We start from the raw sequence: 21,021 nt of genomic DNA on the forward strand, positions 1-21,021 counted from the left end.
CTCACGTCACTCACTCCTCAGCCTCTTTCACTCGCGCTCTCTCTCGTTTCTCTTTCCTGCTCTCGCGCTCTCTCGCTGTCCATCGCTTACTCTCACTCTTGACCTCTGTTGCATGCCGTCACTCTCTCTATTGTTTTCTCTTTCTTGCTCTCGCGGTCTCTCTCGCTGTATAGCTGGCTTTCACTCTTGCTTCCTCTTATGTACTTATTCTCGCTATTGCGCTCTCTATCGCGCTCATGTCGCTCTTTCTCTCTTACTTACTCCCGTTTGCTCTCACTCGTGCTATCACCTTCACTCTCGCTCACTCTTTCTGTCTACCTCTCTCTCTATCACTTACTCTTTCTCTCTCTTGCTCACTCTTACGCTCTTGCTCCGCCTGTCTCTCGCTCTGTTATTGCGCTACTGTTCTCGCGCTCTTTCTCTCTCGCGCTCTCTGTCTGTTGCTCTTTCTGTATCTCTTTTCAGTTCTCTCACTCTTTCTCTGTATTACACTCTCAAACTCTCACGCTCTTTCTCTCTATTGCTCTCTCTATGGGTCGCCCTGTCTTGTTTTTCCTCCTTCTTGCTCTCGCGCTCTCTCTCGCGCTTACTGTACTATACTTCTTTTTCTCTTAAAGATTACTCTGCCCTCTTGCTGTCTATCTCTCATCTCTCTCTTTCCCTCACTCTTTCACTCTTCCTCTGTATCACTGGCTCTTTCTCTTTCTTGCTCTCGCGCTCTATATCGCGCTTGCTCAGTCTTTTGTTGTTTCTTTGTCATTTGCCCTCATATTTGATCTCCCCCTTTCTGTCGCTCGTTTTTTTCTCTCTATCGCTCACTCCATCTCGCGCTCTCTCTCTCTCTCTTGCACGCATGCTTGCCCTCTCTCTCTGTTCAGATGAACAATAGCAGCTGTTTTTAGCTGTGTGTGTGTGTGTGTGTGTGTGTGTGTGTGTGTGTGTGAATCCTCTCAGGACTGTGCTGGCTTTGTAGAGAGCATTTGGCCTCTCATAAAGCTGTAACCGGGCGCGCTCCGTCCCCACTCTGTCATTTCAGAGGTGAAAATAACCTCCATCTCTCCTGTGGCTTCACCCCATCCACCCCTCCACCGCTCCACCCCTCCTATTTCTGTCACTCAATCAACTCACTTGTTCAGCTCAAAGTCCACTGGTCCTCCTCTCTGCTCAGGTCTGGATCACCAAGGGAACCGCATAGAAACACCTATGCAGTTCCTTTGATGTCCCAAATGGTTGCTGGGGTGTTTCTGTGCGGTTCCTTTGATGTCCCAAGTGGTTGCTGGGGTGTTTCTGTGCGGTTCCTTTGGTGTCCCAAATGGTTGCTGGGGTGTTTCTGTGCGGTTCCTTTGATGTCCCAAGTGGTTGCTGGGGTGTTTCTGTGCGGTTCCTTTGGTGTCCCAAGTGGTTGCTGTGGTGTTTCTATGCAGTTCCTTTGGTGTCCCAATTGGTTGCTGTGGTGTTTCTATGCGGTTCCTTTGGTGTCCTAAGTGGTTGCTGTGGTGTTTCTATGCGGTTCCTTTGGTGTCCTAAGTGGTTGCTGTGGTGTTTCTATGCAGTTCCTTTGATGTCCCAAGTGGTTGCTGGGGTGTTTCTGTGCGGTTCCTTTGGTGTCCTAAGTGGTTGCTGTGGTGTTTCTATGCAGTTCCTTTGGTGTCCCAATTGGTTGCTGTGGTGTTTCTATGCGGTTCCTTTGGTGTCCTAAGTGGTTGCTGTGGTGTTTCTATGCGGTTCCTTTGATGTCCCAAATGGTTGCTGTGGTGTTTCTATGCAGTTCCTTTGGTGTCCTAAGTGTCCCAAGCGGAAAAAAATAGCAGTCCTGCTCTTCATCTTCATCATCATCATCAGACGTTTGTTCTTGATGCTTTATGCATCTCTGAACGGAAACATCTGCTCATGTGAGGAGTGAATTACACTGCGGCTTTCACATGAAGCGGCGTAACCGAGGGCAACGCAGAGATAACAATTGCAGAGCAGTTTTCTGCTTCTCATCCAGGTTCGGTTCAGCACAGGTCCGCTCTCTCTGAGCCTCCTGAGCTCAGCGCTGAGGAGCCGGTTTGTTCCCTCGCTGTGAGAACGGGCAGGGAGAACTGAGGAAGGAGGGTGGTGGAACAAGTCTAGGCCTTGATGTTTTTTCCCTGCGAGTTGTTGAGGAGGCCGAATTGCGACGTTCTTCACTCAGCCGTGACTGTAGTGCTTCCAGTTTTCTTCAGTGTGGCTTTTCTCCCTCCTGTCCCCCTGTGGAATTTCAGTGTTTTTGTTTTCTGGGCTGTCCTCAGCCGTGGAGTGTGTTGTGTAGTGTTTCTCCACTCAGGAGGAGAGCGAGGGAGAAGAGGGGGAGTGTGTGATATGGCTTGTTTTTTTGAAATGGGCTATTGTAAGTGCAGGGAGTGGAAGAATGGAGCGTAAAGACTGTGTTTTCTGCCTTTTGAGGAAGTAAACAGTTTTTAAGAGTGACTCCTGGGGACCGTATCTCCAGTGGAAATCACTTCAGGCCCTCAGCGTTTCTGCAGCTCAGCGCTATTTGAGGTGAAAAGCTACAATCAGCTCAAGTTTGGAAACGAGAGACGCGCCATACGAGTTCCTAAAGCTCGAGAAACGCTCACTCTCTGGCCCAGGAGGAAGGTTCGGGGACATTAGGTTTGCTGTGGCTTTATTACTTTCCTGAAGAAAACAAGGAGTGGTTGCAAAGCTTAAGGGGTTTCATTTTTCGGGCAGCTGCTGTTGCTGTTGCTATGTGGTGGGTGATTGCAACAGTGTTGCCAGGTGGTTGCCAGGTGGTTGCCAGGTGGTTGCCAGGTGGTTGCCAGGTGGTTGCAAATGTAAAATTGCTAGGGTGTTGCTAGGTGGTTGCCATGGTGTTGCTAGGTGGTTGCCAGTTCTTATGGTGTTGCTACATGGTTGCTAGGGTGTTGCTAGGTGGTTGCTATGGTTTTGCTAGGCGGTTGCCATGGTGTTGCTGGTTGGTTGCCAGGTTGTTGTAAATGTAAAATTGCTAGGGTGTTGCTGGGTGGTTGCCATGATGTTGCTGGGTGGTTGCCATGGTGTTGCAAGGTAGTTGCCAGTTCCTATGGTGTTCCTACATGGTTGCTAGGTGGTTTTAATGGTGTTGCTCGATGATTGCCATGGTGTTGCTAGACGGTTGCCATGGTGGGGGGCTGTTGTGGTGTTGCTAACTGGTTGCTGTGGTATATGAAGTGGATGATATGGTGTTGGTTAGTGGTTATTGGAGTGTTGCTAGGTGTTTCCTAGACGGTTACAATGGTATCCCGAGTGGTTGCTGTGGGGTTGCTAACTGTGTGCTATGGTATCTGTGGTGGTTGCTAGGTGGCTGCCATGGTGCTGCTAGGTGGCTGCCATGGTGTTGTTGGTTGGTTGCTTTTGTATCCCAGGGGGCTGTTGTGGCATTGCTAACTGGTTGCTGTGGTATCTGAGGTGGTTGCTGTAGTGCTGCTAAATGGCTGCTACGGTGGTGTTCAGTGCTAGGCAGTTGCTATGGTATTTCAGATGGTTGAAGGGTGTAAAATACTGAATAAAACTGGCTGTATGTTTTGGATGTGCTGCCGCTGGTTCTGTTTGGTCCATTCCAGGCCTGGGGAGGAATACGGGCCGTGGTGAAATGCAGTGGCCTGTAGTAAAACCGATCAATAAAGGAATGGGACTTAATGAACGGGCCGGCGATCCAGGAGTGTGTGCAGCTTTATTTGTTGCATAGGCAAAAAAGAAAAGGCCAAATAAAGTCAGAATTCAACCCTGTCTGAGTTAATGCTGGAGATAGCAAATTATTTATGGTGTGGGTTTCGGGCCGGAATCAACGGAAAATGCTGGATTGGATATCGAGGGGGGGTGGGGGGGCTAAATCCGGTCTAATCCTGTAACACATCGATCCTGACTGCTGTGGTGTTGCTGTTGCTGGATTTGTGCTATAGTTTTGCAGGGTGGTTGCTGTGGTATTTCAGGTGATTGCTGTGGCGTTGCTTGGTCTTGGACCTGTAAAGAACTAAGAATATACCACAGTAAAAATTTACATTCCTTATTCAAATATTTTAATAAAGCATGCCTTAAATATCTCTATCAGGACCAGAAATGTGGAAACTGGCTGCTGTGTATCACAGGTGGTTGCTGTGGCGTTGTTAGGTCGCTGGCTAGGTGGATTCTACTATATTCCAGGTAGCTGCCGTGGTGTTGCTGTGGCTGGATTTGGGCTATCGTTTTGCAGGGTGGTTGCTGTGGTATTTCAGGTGGTTACTGTGACGTTGCTAGGTCGTTGCCATGGTGTGGCTAGTTGAATTCCACTATATTACATATACATTACATATATATGACTGCTGTGGTGTTGCTTAGTGATTGCTGGAATTGGGCCATTGTTTTGCAAGGTGGTTGCTGTGGTGTTGCTTGGTGGATGCTAGGGTGTTCCTAGGAAGTTGCTGTGGTATTGCAGGTTGTTGCTATGTGTCCCAGGCGGTTGGTTGGGGGTTACTAGTGTATTTGTATTCTTCCCGTTTTCCCATATGTGACTGTGCTTACTAATGCCAGACTTCCTCTACAGTGTGTTACTCTCTTTTTAGGGGCCTAATCTCACCGGACCTTCTCCTTTCAAGATTTAATCAGCTATGATACCCGGCTGGGTCCTTTACTACTCAGGCAATTAGAGCCGGAGTGTGGGCTCATCACTTTCCTCCACAATAAAGCCCACTTTCCTTTAAGGTCACTTTCAGCCAACTCCTTTTCTCTTCCTGCAGCCTTTTGGAAGCTGTCGTTTCGGGATAAGGACCTTGTGGGTGGTTTATTCTGAAACGTTTGGCCTTGGAGATGGGTGTGTGTATATATATATATATATATATATATATATATATATATATATATATATATATATATATATATGTGTGTGTGTGTGTTGGGTATTGAAGCCTCATGTTACCTTGAGGATGGAGTGTGTTGTGAATGAGTCACCAGGAGCTGAACTGTAAGTGTATTATTTTGTGTAATTTCCTTCAGAGCTTTTAGAAAATGCGTCATTTGACTCTTTTAGATCACACGGGCAATTCTCTCTCTGTCTGTCTGTCTGTCTGTCTGTCTCTCTCTCTCTCTCTCTCTCTCTCTCTCTCTCTCTCTCTCTCTCTCTCTCCCTGTGTAATTTTTCAACATCTCTCCAGCACCACATCTTCTATAATAGACCTCACCTTGAACGCCGTTCTCTCCTCCTTTTCCGTCTGTCTGGACACTTTCTGTTCTCCGGAATGTTGAAGTACTTACTTATGGCTTGTTCTCACTCGTCCTTACCCAGGGCTGGTTCTAGGCTCGTTTGAGGGAGGGGCTCATTATCACAGTCCAAACTGCAGCTTGATTCTTCCTTTGAATTGACGTTCCTTTGGTACATTAAAGATAACCCAAATAGATAGTGAGCATCAGTGTTTTCTGGTCGTGTGGCATGTTCTTAAAGAGCCTCATAGAGCCATTCTCGCCCTTTTTATTTTTTTGACATGCAAGACAGCAAGAGATGTGGACTTTTCATGATGATCTGTCTAATACCTACTGATCTACAACTTCTAAACCCCAGATTAATGTGCTGGAATGACTTACAGAGCTCAAAAAACAATGCAGACCGCACCAGGGCCCCAGATTGCTGTTTACAGGAGAACCAGGGATCAGCACCATGGACAGCTCCTTGGCTGTAAAATGGCTTTTTTACTCTTATAAGGTCAATTGAACTGGATGATTGGGTGAGGGAGGGGGTGGGGTGGCGGTGGGGGGTGAAAACACTCTTAGAGTCATGTGATCATTGTGTTCCATCCAATTTCACATTTGCTGATGTTTCCATGAAGCCTCCTTCCAAACACCAGTTATCTTTTACAGTGACGTCCCTGTTGACAATCCTCTGGGGTTTCAAGCATCCCGCCAGTCTTGGCCCTTATTAAACATTCATCTCTACGTTTCCAGGCCCTGAGGACGGAGCTGAAGGAGAGGGAGCATATGGTGGTCAGCACGCTGGACCAGGCCCGCATGTTTCTGGCCGATCAGCCAATTGAAGGCCCAGAAGAACCACGCAAGAACCTGCAGCAGAAGACAGGTGAGAGTTCATTGATCATCTTTTCCCTTGTCTATAGCTTCAGGCTCCTGCAGATTGCTGCTAGAACCGCATGCCGGATGACTGTGACCCGTATGACTTCCTTCACACTACGCAAAGTCTAGAGTGTGCTGTACTGCACTCTCCTCAATACCTGTGGAGTCCCATCAAACACCCTACAGGTATCTATAGCCCCATCATCCTGGTGCAGAGCCATCTGCAGGAGCCTGAAGTACCCCCCCCCCTTAAGGTGCTATGGGTACATGACCCCTTTCTAAACTGCCAGCTCCAGATTCCCACTGCAGCCAAACTGCTTCTCCTGCTTGTCTAGTTCCTGCACTTCCGAGCAAAGCGAAATGTTCTGATCAGATGAAAGATGAAACTCCTTGTGCATAAAATGTGAGGCCACTCGGCATGACTGCAGCCCCGGAGCTGAGGCTTATTGACCTTGATGGGCTGCGCTCCTTTTTTTTCCCGGATGTCCATGAGGCGTAGTCCCGTCAGTTATGGCCTCAGATTTATGTGCCGATCTTTATTAGCACTGGCGCTGGCGTTTTCCAGCGAGAGCTGGCTGGATGGCTGACTGGCTGACTGGCTAAAAAGTGACAAACTGTTTGAGAAGTCTAAAAAAAGCCGAGTGGCTGGCGTGCGAGCAAGCGAGCGAGCCGAATTCGGTTGGAAGATTTCGGACATAAATAATTGAGCTGGGCCTGAGCGGCCCTGGTAGGTGTGTGCCGGTTTTTCACCCTTTGATCTGCTTCTCTGAGGGGACACACACACACACACACATCACATCACAACATTACACACACACACACACACACACACTCTCTTTGCCAGTGACGGTCCCTCTGGGCGGAGTGTTTGATGTAACTTTAGCTGAGCCTGTGATGGGTCTGGGATACTCGTGGTCTCTTACTGGCCGAGCCCAGTGTGCGTGTGCGGGTGTAATCTGAGCAAAGCTCCGGACACACACTCAGGGACGTGTTAGCCATGCTAACTTAAGTCACAGATCAAACATCGGATAGCGTGGCGAGTGTATGTGTGATCCCTCACGTCGATATGGAACGATTTTAGGCTTTCAGGCCGGGCAGCTCTGTTTGCCTTTAGCTAATAACGGGGACTAGCAGTGATGTAGCTTGAAAATTAGCATTTTCTTCGGCTGTTTTGGAGATCGGCGTAATTTCCCTGCTCATAATAGACCTAGCGCAGTTGATCATGTTAGTAATGGACTCATTTAAGGATTACTTTGGTTTTGAAAGAGGCCAAACTATACAAGTAGGCTTTATGTGGAAGAGCTATGTAAAGAGAAAGGGGCTTAAAAAATTAATTACATAAATTAATGATCCTTATTCCATACCAGGTTCCTCTTATTTTTTTATATCTCCGACCCCATGCAGCTTTACAAGCAGACGGGATTCCTAGGAATGCTATAATAAGCATATATCCAACATTGCACAGATACTTGATATAATAAGTAAGTCTGGCATTGTGCCAAATTTGGATTAACTTATATTTGCAAAAGTAGGAGGCAGCATCAAGCTCCACCCCGCTTCAGATTGGAGACGTTATGCTTCTGCTGTGAGAGGACGACTACCTCAGCACTGTGAGCAGACAAACAGAGGACCAAGCTGAAGCCACTGCTATTCTCAGAACAACGGACTGACCACCCCGGTGGTCCAGACCTCAGCATCATTGAATGTGTTTGGATTACTTTTGGATGGTTAGAAGCAGAAAATGCTCTGACTGTGACTCAACTGTGGAGGCGTGGAAAAAAAATCTCCCTGCAGATTTCAGAGCACCACCACCACCATGTTTAACAGCTGAGGTGATGTGTTTTGAAGGAAGAATGGAAGCTGTAATTGGGGCAAAGTCGGACGTTCTGAACACTCACGCATCTGATATTAGTTAGTTGCGGAAGCTTCTGTTGATCTCATTTAGTGGCAAATCAAATACCAATCAGCCATAACATTAGGCCCACCTAATGCCTAATATTGAGTAGATGCCCCTTTTGCCACTACAACCGATCTGACCATTCGAGGCATAGAGTCCACAAGACCTCTAAAGGCCTCCTATGGCATTTGACACTGAGACACTGGTGTAACCTTAGCAGAGTCCTGTAAGTTGTGAGGTGGGCTGGGCCTCTATAAGCATCCATGATCCTATCACTGGTTCACCAGGTGTCCTTTCTTGGAGCACTTCTGGTAGGTACTGAGGAAACGAGGGAACAAGGGAACCCCACAAGACCTGCCTGATGTTTTTTGAGGATGGTCTGACCCAGTCCTCTAGAACATCGCAGCCTGGTTCTTGTCAAAATGGCTCCAGCACATCACCTTCAAGAACTGACTGTTCACCTGCTGCCTAATATGTACTGGTACTAATGTTATGGCTGATCGGTGACTTTTACACTGTACTGTATCTATCAGTTGCGCTCTGTGTTCTCCTAGACGGCCCGATCCGGTTCCGTTCAGTCAGGTTGCATTGGAATCGCTTCACTTTAGTTAAATCAAGCTGGGTCATTTGAGTCAGTGGAGGTTCAGATATCTACAGCCCAATGTAATTATCCCGCCGATGCCAAAGGAGTTCACTGAGAAGTCATCCCCCCGGGCTGTCCAATCAGCTTCTTTCATCTCCCCGGTCTCCGCCCTGCTGTTTGACTTACAGACGAAGTGTGCGTTCCTCAGTCCTGTCTGCTCTCGCTCAGACGTATTGACTGATCTGAGGAGCCGTGATCGGTTCATTTGGACTGACTGAACGCACACCTATCGCGCCTCAGGCTTCGGCTGGCGCTCTGCATGACACTCCATATGCTCCATATATTCATGTGTGTAAGATACAGACGCCACCACTGAGCTCAGTCTGCTGTGACTGTGTGTGTGTGTGATGTTTATTCTGGAAGGACAATAACAGGAAAGAACTGCGGGACCTAGCGTTAACAGCCTGGTGTGAATCGTTAGAGTTAAAAAAATAATAATAATAAATAAATAAATAATGATCATGATGGTCATCACCAAGGGACTAGTCGTCTCGGTCATTGGTCGTCAACAGATGCTACCACAGATTGTTGTGTCAAATTGCGTCACAGTGTATGCCATTGTATCGTTGTATTGAGAATGGTATGGTAGCTACTGGCTAGAGGGTTAGCTTGGGTTAATACTAGTAAATTCACCCAGTATGAATCTGCATAGTGTGTTGTTTTTACTATCTGACTTTTTTACCCCAGTATGAATTTTGCAGTACATGTTTTCAGTCTTTCACAGTGTCTGATGTTAGTTTTAATCCAGTATGAATCTGTAGTGAATTTAGTTTTTGCAGTCTAAAGGTCTAACATTGTTTTTAATCCAGCATGAATCTGTAGTGAATGTTGTCTTTGTAATCTGATAGTCTGACATTTTTTTAACCCAGTATGAATTTTGCAGTTGTTGTTTTCACAGGATTGACTGTGATTTTAACCCAGTATGAATCTGCAGTTCATGACATTTTTACAGAGTATCTGACGTTTTAGTTTTAGTTCAGTATGAATCTGTAATTTATGCCGTTTTTGCAATCCGAGACATTGGTTTTACCCAGTATGAATTTTGCAGTTGTTATTTTTTAATGTTTTGACCATGAATTTAACCCAGTATGTAATCTTTTTACAGTCTGAGAGTCTGACATTGGTTTTAACCAAGTATAAGACTGCAATATGTGTCGTTTTTGCTGTCTGATCTAATTCTAACCCAGTATGAATATGGTCATTTTTACAGTCTGAGAGCCTGACAGTTATTTAAACCCAGTATGAATCTGTAGTATGTGTCGACTTTACAGTCTGACAGTGATTTTCACCCAGTATAAATCAGTAGTGTGCAGTTTTTTTAGTATGACAGTAATAATTGAAGTTGTGCATTGATTTAAATCCAGTATGAATTTGCAGTGTGTCGTTTTTACTGTCTTGACTGTGATTTTAATCCAGTATGAATCTGCAGTGCCTGTTGTGCTAATATGCTAATGCTGCCGAGGCTTCAGCATCTCTTAAATGTCTTTTTAATCCCCCTCAGAGCTGTCTCCAGAGGAGAAGGCCCAGCGGGTGGCCAGGGCGATCCGTAAGCAGGCAGCGGAGGTCCGGGAGCGCTGGGAGAGGCTTCTGGGGCACGTGGGCGGATGGCACGAGCAGGTGGAGCGAGCTCTGGAGAAACTGCAAGACCTGCAGAGCGCCATGGATCAGCTGGACCTTCACCTAACCCACCCTGAGGACGTCAAAGCCTGCTGGCAGCCTGTAGGAGACCTCCTGATTGACTCACTGCAGGACCACATCGACAAGACCACCGTGAGTCATCATTAATGATCGGAGGTTCTGCTGTGGGTCAGAGATGCTGCTGCTGCTGCGAATACTGCTGCTTGGCAGCTCACGTACAGGTTTGCAAGTGACCCATATCTGATATCAGTGTGAACGCACATCTGTCCTGAGACTATCCGCTGATGATTCACTGGCCATACTCAAAGATGACCGATAACGGTGATGCGTACGTGCTCAGCTCTCGACTGACCAGATCAGAAAAAACAGACATGTACTATCTCAAAAAATTTAAGGTGCAGTAAGAACCACTAGAAGAACCCCTTTAGATTCCAGGAATTAAGAGATTTGAGGTCGAAGAACTCTAAATCTGGTGCTGCCAATTAACCCACCTGTAGCCTTGTAGCACCCCCTAGCTGTGGCAATGCCCCATAACACCAGGAGGGTAAGGGCTTAACATATGTCTCCGGGTAGCCGACGCGCTCTGAGGAAAGCACCGGGTCCCCAGCTCCACCACACCAGCTCACAGACGCCTGTGATGGCCAACGTTGCTTCAAGAGCGTTGAGAGTAGAGAGCGCCATCTACCCACCCGGAGAGCGCACGGCCAGTTGTGCTCTCCTAGACTCCATCTGCTGATGGCAAAGCAACCCCTCCCTGGTCCATAGTGGTAGCACATTAGATCGTTGAGCCACTCTGAGCTCTTTGCTCTGAGATCTTTGGGTCTGGCCATGGCGATCCTCACCACTCGCCTCAACGTCCATCTGCAGATGATGTTCTGCACCTGGTTCTAATTGTAGGCTAAATGTCCAGATGTTTAAATATGGTCTAGCATATGACTGTATGCCAAGTATGCCAACAGAGACCACCTAACACTGGCAAAATGGTAAAATCCTGCAGTGTTTGGACTGTATTGCCGAATGTTCTCCAGAACACAGTGGAAGGAGCTGGAGTTTTGTTTGTAGAACAGTTAGTCTTTATATCCATGGTTACGGCCGTGCTTTCTGAATCTCCTCCGCACGTCGGAGAAGCTTCACCTCACACCGGGCCCAAAGGTCAGCTAATTAAGAGTGACTAATGATTTTACAGGCGTTGGGGGTCTTCAGTTGGAGTCTGACCTCCAGTGCCTGAATAGATCTTCCTTTATGCATCATCAGGAAAGTTTAGCCAGTTTGGGAGTCAAAAGCCTTTGTCAGGAGTTTGGAAGGGGCGAGGCTCTGGTGGTAAACAGCAGTAATTGCAGTTGTGAAAGGTCTGTTAGAGTCAGGTTCTCCGCGCCGCCGTGGTTTACAGGTCAGTGGTTTGTTGCTGGTCGTGATTGTTGTTGTTGTTGTTGTTGTTGTTTTTGACGTCCATTAAAATATTTAAAAACTTTCATTCAGGTCTGTGTGTCTGACCCGATAACAGAGCGCTCTGATTGACTCAAGCTTTTAAACCTGGTATCTTAGTGATACTTAACTGTGTGTGTGTGTGTGTGTGTGTGTGTGTGTAGGCGTTCCGGGATGAAGTGGCCCCTCTGAAGCAGGAGGTTTCAGCAGTGAACTCTGTGGCGAGTGAACTGGCTCCTCTGGATGTTCAGCTTTCATCCACCAGCAGCAGACAGCTGGACAACCTGAACACACGCTGGAACTTACTGCAGGTACTTTACTGCTGCTACTGCCATTACTACTACTCCTACTGCCATTACTACTGCTATTACTACTACTCCTACTGCCATTACTACTGCTACTGCCATTACTACTGCTATTACTACTACTGCTACTGCCATTACTACTGCTACTGCCATTACTACTGCCATTACTACTGCCATTACTACTGCTATTACTACTGCTATTACTACTACTCCTACTGCTATTACTACTGCTATTACTACTACTTCTACTGCCATTACTACTGCTATTACTACTACTCCTACTGCCATTACTACTGCTACTGCCATTACTACTGCTATTACTACTACTCCTACTGCCATTACTACTGCTACTGCCATTACTACTGCCATTACTACTGCCATTACTACTGCTATTACTACTGCTATTACTACTACTCCTACTGCCATTACTACTGCTACTGCCATTACTACTGCTATTACTACTACTCCTACTGCCATTACTACTGCTATTACTACTACTCCTACTGCCATTACTACTGCTATTACTACTACTCCTACTGCCATTACTACTGCTATTACTACTACTCCTACTGCCATTACTACTACTCCTACTGTCATTACTACTGCTACTGCCATTACTACTGCTATTACTACTACTCCTACTGCTATTACTACTACTCCTACTGCCATTACTACTGCTATTACTACTACTGCTACTGCCATTACTACTGCTATTACTACTACTCCTACTGCTATTACTACTACTCCTACTGCTATTACTACTGCTACTGCCATTACTACTGCTATTACTACTACTCCTACTGTCATTACTACTGCTACTGCCATTACTACTGCTATTACTACTACTCCTACTGCCATTACTACTGCTATTACTACTACTGCTACTGCCATTACTACTGCTATTACTACTACTCCTACTGCTATTACTACTACTCCTACTGCTATTACTACTACTGCTACTGCCATTACTACTGCTATTACTACTACTCCTACTGCTATTACTACTACTCCTACTGCTATTACTACTGCTATTACTACTACTCCTACTGCTATTACTACTGCTATTACTACTACTCCTACTGCTATTGCTATTACTACTACTCCTACTGCTATTACTACTACTCCTACTGCTATTACTACTACTCCTACTGCCATTACTACTCCTACTGACATTACTACTGCTACTGTCATTACGATTGCTGCTACTGCCAATACTACTACTGCTACTGCCAATACTACTACTGCTACTGCCATTGCTATTGCCATTACTACTGCTATATTACTACTGCTACTACTGCTATATTACTACTGCCATTACTACTGCTATTACTACTGCCATTACTACTGCTATATTACTACTGCCATTACTACTGCTATTACTACTGCTACTATTGCTAATACTACTGCTGCTGCTACTCCCATTATTATGACTCCTACTACTTCTACGGTTACTATTACTACTACAGTTACTACTACCATTACTGCTACTGCTTCTACGGTTACTGCTACTACTACCCTTAATACTACTACTGCGATTGTTTCTGTTACTTCTACTACCATTACTACTGCTACTGCTACTACTACTATTACTGCTACTACTACTACCATTGCTACCATTACTACCATTACTAAGACTACCTCTTCTAATACTACTACTGTGATTGTTTCTATTACTTCTACTACTGCTGCTATCACTTCTACCATTGCTACTACTATTACCATTACTACTACTACCTCTTCTAATACTACTACCACCACCACTACTACTGATGCTCTCTACTAATACTGCTACTGCACACCTTTCTCTCTTTTCCCCCATGCTCTCCTTCCCACTCTCCTCTCCTCATCTCCCCTCTTCTCTCTTCCCCACCCTTCTCCAGATTTCCTCCACTCCCACCCCTCCTTCCCCCATGCCGTCTTTTTTTCCTGTTTTCTTCCCCTCATGCCTCTTCCTCTGTGTTTCTTGTTTTGTCATCACTTATGCGTCCTTCATTCAGTCCTCTGTTCATACGTCAATGTTTCATTTGCCATTAATCAGACTCTCTCTCTCTCTGTCTCTCTTTCTCTCTCACTCTCTCACTTTCTCTCGCCCATGTTGCTGTGAGCATCTGAAGGACAGACTCTGGCTCATTGTCAGCTCTGTGTGTGTGAGTGTGTGTGTGTGTGTGTGTGTGTGTGTGTGTTTGGGTGAAGGGGTGGTGGTGTTGATCTCAGATATGGTCAGCTGATCATCATCCAGATTCAAGGACCAGGAAGGTCTTCCCTCTGCTAACTAAGTCCACTCTGTTCGTGTGTAGTCATTTTTTAAAGGGACAGTAGCATTAATTCCCCTTTTTGTATTAAAGCAACACTCTGCAAAATTGGCATTTCTTGCTCCTGGGCTCCCCCTACAGTCAGGAAGTGCAATTCACACTTTGAGACACCACTAAAGGGCACGTTTTTCTGGACAAGCTGAGTGAATGAAGCATGTGGACCGAGGTGGTTGAGTAATACTACAGATTTCTACAGACATGCCTCTGGTTACGCAGTGTTACGCAGTTCCCGCGAGCGTTTGTCAGCCCACTTCTCCATATGCACCTGAATCTAGTATTTTAGGGTAGAAATGCTACATAGTGTTGCTTTAATAGCATGTGCTTGGTTGTAATGTCACATTTGCATAAGACCATCCATTGAATCCTTTTTTTTTCTATGTCTAATTGATTTGAAATGATAAATGGGTGCCTGCAGACTCGGTACTGCATATACACTACATGGACAAAAGTATTGGGACACACCTCTTTATCGTTGAATTTAGAGCAAAGCATACAGGGACCAATATGGGGACCAACACCTTATTATAATGCCTATAGGTTTAGAATTGGATGCCATAAAAGCTCCTGCCCACATGTGGAAGCTTAGCTTGGTTGCTATACATGCAGCTGGTTGTGATGTCACTATGTCAGTGTTATGAGCACATTTGCATAGGACCACCCATTATTAATGATATATTAAATATTAATTATTGGTTTTATGAAGGGGCTCTTTTTTTATAAACTAGCCTCAGTGGGGAGGGTGGAAATGTGTGTGTGTGTGTGTGTGTGTGTGTGTGTGTGTGTGTGTGTGTGTGTGTGTGTGTGTCAGAGTTTGTTGTGAAGTGTCTTTGGTGTCAGTATCTCAGTCCCACAGAGTCTCTCATTTGAAAGGAATGGGAATACACTATAGACAGATTGAGAAGTGTGTGTGTGTGTGTGTGTGTGTGTGTGTGTGTGTGCGTGTGTGTGTGTGTGTGTGTGTGTGAGACACCGATAAGTCCAAGTTGATGTACAAAACACTGATTCAGTCTCTGTCTTTCTCTCTGCCCCCCTCCCCCTTCTGTCCCTCCCCAGGCTTCTATAGAGGAGAGGCTGAAGCTGTTACAGGAAGCACACAGAGACTTTGGACCCTCTTCACAACACTTCCTCTCCAGTATGTCTCTCATACACACACACACACAAAGACACACACACTCCTAGAGCAGTGATCCATAAGTGTTTCAGCACCCACATGTGTGCCCCTCATGCCTGCACACTCTGTACTGTATGTACACCATATTGACAAAAGTATCGGGATGCATGTTTACACAGGTGTAGTCTCCAGAGCAAAGGGGGGTCAACTCCATATTAATGCTTAGGGGTTGTCAGAATGGGATGTCATAAAAAAGCTACTGTAGGTGTAATGGGAATGCGTAGGTGTCCCATTACTTTTGTCCATATAGTAGATGAGGATATATTTGGTATATAACTGGGATTTGGAAAGGACTAAATTGGTGAACTTTGGCGTAAGACGGTGTTGATTCAAAATGCTGATCAGAAAGGCTTCAGAACCGGGTCCAGAGTGACCAGCCCAAAAGAAGCTCCCAATCCCACCCGCACCCAATCAGAGAGACTTCAGTAATGAATAACTACAAGGTCATTATTCCACCTTCTCCACATCCCCATCCATTCACCCCCCCCCCCCCTCTTGCCTTCAGAGTGCATATACACACAGTTTATGGAAGCACATGGGAGTTGTGTTTGAGGCTAAACACACTTTGCAATTCATTTTTATTAAGAAAGACACCTGAGGAGCTCGGAGCTATACACACACACACACACACACACACAGAGCTTTGATAGTGCTTGGAACCAAAAGGGGTCCTTCTATATACAGTGGAAGAACTGTGTTCTCTGGAACGATGGATACTTTTGGGATAAGTTGAGGGGTTGGGGGTGATCATCATCCAACATCCTGACCTTGCTAATGCTCCTGCTCCTCCTCCTCTGAAATCCAGTAGAAAGCCCTCCTCCCTGGACAGTAGCATCAACTTTTTTTCATAAGAAACAATGAATTAGCAGGTGTCCCAATACTTTTGTCAACATAGTATTCTTAAGCTAACAGTTAAATATATAGTAAATCGCATCTGTTCTGAAGATCAAATGCTAAAGCTTCTTGCCGTAAATTGTCAGCCAATCGGAGATGGTGTGGGCGGGGCTTCAGTCGGTTCAAGAGCGCTAATCTCTGCTCTTCAGTCCCGCTTTAAACCTTACGTTGTTCAGTGAGGAGCTCGGCAACCACTTTAGCTCATGAGCTTTCATGTTTGAATGAGTTCCCTACTCGCGTCGATCTCTGCTCACAAACACTTCAGCCTTCAGGCGTGATGAGCGTCGGCCGTGGGCTTCAAAATACTCCCACACATGAACTTGCGGCCCACTTCACAGTGGGATATACTGACTTGCCAGGCATCTCAATGACTGAGCACCGCACGACATGAATTGTCCATTTATTTAATCACAAGTGATTCAGTTTCGGGCCAGCGAGTCCTTCCCCCTGAGACAAGCCTGCGGTTAACGCAGCTGTTGCAGTTAGTTGGAGAGGTCCAGGCCAGCCGCTGTACAGATTTACTGCGCAATAGCTCTCTGCAGCGGCCAGGGTGACCATCATCTAGGAGGCCCTGGGGGTTGAAGACGCACACAGCACAAGCTAGCTGGAGACTAAATGGAGACCTTAGCTGAAGAGCTGAAGATCTTACAACCTGCTTGTACTCCCGGCATGCCTTCTCCAGATTTGGTCCATGCGCCACCACCTCTTTTCGAACCAGGTAAAGCGCCGGCTACCCAGCTCTGACGCCTCGGCTAGCAGACGCCCGTACCGGCCAGAATTTCACTGGAGTGATAAGAGGAGAGATTGAGAGATGTAGCAAGGCTAGTTGTGCTCTCTCAGGCTCAGGCTCTGGCTCCGGCTGCTGGCTCCGGCTCCGGCTCCTGCAAATCCAGTCTGCTGGATCCTCGGGGGTCTCAAAGCTCCAGTGCAGGGGTTTTGGCCCAAATATGAGCTGCTGAAGCACCACTACAGCATTGCACGTCATCCAACCACGGCCCCCACATCCGACCCCCTTACACCGCAAGGGTTAGCATCCAGGCGTCCAAGCCTGATGCCTAGATCATCTCACACTTGCGATTCCAGTGCCCACGCAGTCGTTCAGCCGCTCAGTGTCGGTAGTGTGTGGGTCTATAGACTTCTGAACAGGCTCATTTTAAACCAGGCCAGCACTGACTAATACACGGTGAGCTAGAACCATCGAATACCATCGAAGCCGAGAGAGTCCGGCCTGTGTCAAGTTAAGAGGAGGTTATCGTCAAACGGCCGAAAAATGAGCTTTTATTTCAGGTGAAATGAATCAACGCCAGCATGGAGGATGTCCTAATTATTTGTGTGTGTTTCCACAGCTTCGGTCCAGTTGCCCTGGCAGAGAGCAGTATCCCAGAATAAAGTGCCCTACTATATCAAGTGAGTGCCACTGACACACACACACACACACACACACACACACACACACATACATACACCACAAACCACTGCAGCATGTGTATATAGTATGTGTGTGTATGTGTCTACATCACACATAAATCATGACATTATGACCACCAGTCTAACAGTGGCAATGATCACCCTTGGCCTGGATGACACTAGCGAGACGTCGTGTTATGGACTGCATTAGGTGACCGTTAGCTCCACAGTGGCCCAATCCGATCGCACCAACCCGCTGGCTCTAGAACATCCCACTATGTCAGCGATTTCCGAGATGCTCCCACTCTTCACCCACTGTAACGGTCATATTATGACCACCCCCTCGGTCCGGGACATCACAGACGCCACGTGACTGGGTTTACTGTACGTATGAATGAATAAGCGAGCACACCAGTCAGCTGTTGCGGAGTGCAGAAACGTAGTCATGGGCAAAGGATGCGATTTGACTGATGGGACCCGGGTGGGGGGTAGAATGGGGGGTAGAATCGGAAAGTGCAGGAAACTTCATGGGATGTTGTAGAGCTGCTGAGGTGAAGGTGTACCGAGAATGGGCCTCTTGTACATTGAGGGCCTCTAATGACATTACAGCGGTGGCCCATGGGTCATTCTGTCACACACACTGTGTGTGTGCATGTATTTATGTTTGTGTGAGTGTGTGTGTGTGTGTGTGTGTGTGTATATATATATATATATATATATTTATACTGTATATGCGTGTGGATTCTTGTTTGCTGCAGTTGCTGTCCAACATGACTGGTGCTGAAATCCTTTAAGAGCTGTATTTGACCAAGAGCAACATACAGTTGGGTTTCAGCTGTAGAAGCCGTCTGTTGGTCCTGTAGGTTAACTCATTTTTTCAGGCCAGGTCCTGATACCTGATACACACACACACACACACACACACACACACACACACACACACATAGTTGGTAAGTCACACCTCTGTTCCTCCTCTCTACCAGCTGTGTGCTGGTTCATGGCTGTGTAAGATCTCAGCGTGCCTCCGCAGCACCTGCTGTTAGCCAAGTTTACGAACAGGAATAGAATCTTCCTGCTGGCTTTTAACCAGGATGCTGAGAGGCTACTGAAGTTTTGAGTTCAGCCTCTGCGGAGGAGGTCATTGGCTCGGAGATTCAGAGACATTGCAACACATCCTGTGCGGTCAGTTGAGGGGTTTGGTTTGGTATGTGAGAGCATAGTTGTGGGATACTTTACTTTCCGAACAGATTGGGAAAATGAAAGTGAGAGAGAATGGCGACAGAGCCTATTTACACCTGGCATTAACATGCTTTTCAGATCCCGATAGTATCTGGATCTACTCTAGTACTCTGGTAAATGACCACTTGTGCACACTCGCGCAAGATAAATCTGATCAATTCCGGCCGTCTCCTAGATTTTGATATACAACACAAATTGAGTGGGAAGTTGTGAGCTCATGCTTACTCCTTTGAGGGCCACCTACACTACAGCTACACTAGAGCTCTGTTGGGGGTTGATGGGGTGGACTGTTGACCATCTAACATCCTGACCTCACCAGCACTCTTGTCGCTGAATGCGATCAAATCAATGCCTTCTCTGGAGCATTCGTCCCAATACTTTTGTCCTTTCAGTCCTGTCCTAATCTAGTTGGTTCCCCACTAACACCTACGTCCGGAGAAGGTGCCGAGCTCCAGCCAGAACTCCCAGCTTCAGATCATGATCACTGACTGACCAGTAGCTACCAGACCAGTGCAGAGGAAGGCTAAGAGAGGAGGAAGGCGATGGATGGACAGATGGGTCTGAGAGGCAGTGATAAAAGCTGGAAGGTGGTATTGGTGGATGGGTCGGGGTGTATGTGTGTGTGTGTGGGGGGGTGATGCGTCCTGTTGAACACCTGTGCTGCGCTGGGTGCGGCTCTTTGCCCTGTAGCTTGGCACTTGAAGGGAGAGTAGATGAAAGTGAGGGGAAGGGGGGGGGTTTACAGGCTTACAGCTCAGGACATCAACACCAGCTGTGTGTGTATGTGCGAGTGTGTGTCTGTGTGATTGCTGCCAAATGAACTCGCACTCTCTCTCTCTCGCTCTCTCGCTCTATCTCTGTAGACCCGGATGACAGCAGCCATATGCTCATGCATTTGCAGGCGCTTCAGCACATGCGTCCCAGTGTATTAGTGCAGCTCGCTGTAGCGTTTTCCTGCTAACCTGCTGTAGAAAGTAGCGTGGGGGGGCTGGATCTCAGCGGCAGATGTGCTTGCTGGATAATGCAGAGGCTTAATCCCACATACTGTGATAAAAGTGATCCTTTCAGCACGTTCCCAGCATGCCCAGCGTACCCAGAGATCCCCCACCTTCTTACCCCCCCAACCCCCCCCCCAACGGGTCACGACTAGCTGAAATCGGAGGCGTCATACCCGGTCACTTCACGTGAAATCCATTGCATGGCAATAATTACTGGTGTTTCGGTTGTAGTGGGCGGGGTTTTGATTGAGAGATCGGATTTGGATCTTGGGTGACATTTTGGAGATGCAAGGTTTTGAGTGACCGTGACGATAATCTTAACAGAATCGTGTTGTGGGATTATATATACTAAATTGACAAAAGTATTGGGACACCTGCAATATTCATATTGTGTCTCCAGTCCAGGGAGGAAGGCTTTCTACTAGATTTTGGAGTAGGAGCGTGGCTGTGAGGATTTGGTTGCATTCAGCGACAAGAGTTGCGTTAGTGAGGTCAAGATGTTGGATGATGATGATGATGATGATGATGATGATGATCACCATCCCACCCCATCATCCCCAACTCTCCAACTCATCCCAAAGGTACTGGATGGAGCTCCACCATCCATCGTTCCAGAGAACACAGCTCTTCCACTGCCCCACAGCTCAATGCTGAGGGGGGCTTTACACCCCTCTAGCCCACGCCTGGCATTTGGCTCATCGAGGTTCATCTGCTCCAGAGAGTCCTATTCTATTGGCAGCACGTCTCTACATGGACTAGACAAGCTGTGAGTGTAAATTTGCATACCTGTGTCAGTAGTAGGTGCCGAATGCATTCATTAGAAGGGGTGTCCGCAAACTTTAGACAGAATACACCGCATGGGTTCCAAAGACGACTCCAGCCCGGTATCCTGTGATGCTCTCTCTCATCACTAAAGCTGCATCTTCCAGTGGAAATCCATTTCAGCTGACTGTACTTGGCCTTCAGACTGACAGCGGTGCCCTTTCCTTTGTAAAACCTCATCAGCATCATCCGCGACTCCCTCCTGATCCTGCG

At 46.8% G+C, this 21,021-nt stretch overlaps 1 protein-coding gene across 1 annotated transcript in view; it reads left to right on the top strand.

Annotated features, from left to right (window-relative positions):
- The window catches only part of utrn (utrophin), a 266,197-nt gene that overhangs the window by 140,195 nt on the left and 104,981 nt on the right, over positions 1 to 21,021 (top strand). Inside the window, exons 56-60 of the mRNA XM_072696066.1 lie at positions 5,935 to 6,064; positions 10,099 to 10,367; positions 11,825 to 11,971; positions 15,331 to 15,409; positions 17,689 to 17,749. Of these exons, the coding sequence (XP_072552167.1) occupies positions 5,935 to 6,064; positions 10,099 to 10,367; positions 11,825 to 11,971; positions 15,331 to 15,409; positions 17,689 to 17,749 (686 nt within the window). The remainder of the gene's footprint in view (positions 1 to 5,934; positions 6,065 to 10,098; positions 10,368 to 11,824; positions 11,972 to 15,330; positions 15,410 to 17,688; positions 17,750 to 21,021) is intronic.

The sequence above is a fragment of the Salminus brasiliensis genome, chromosome 14, assembly GCF_030463535.1.
Source record: "Salminus brasiliensis chromosome 14, fSalBra1.hap2, whole genome shotgun sequence".
Lineage (NCBI taxonomy): Eukaryota > Metazoa > Chordata > Actinopteri > Characiformes > Bryconidae > Salminus > Salminus brasiliensis.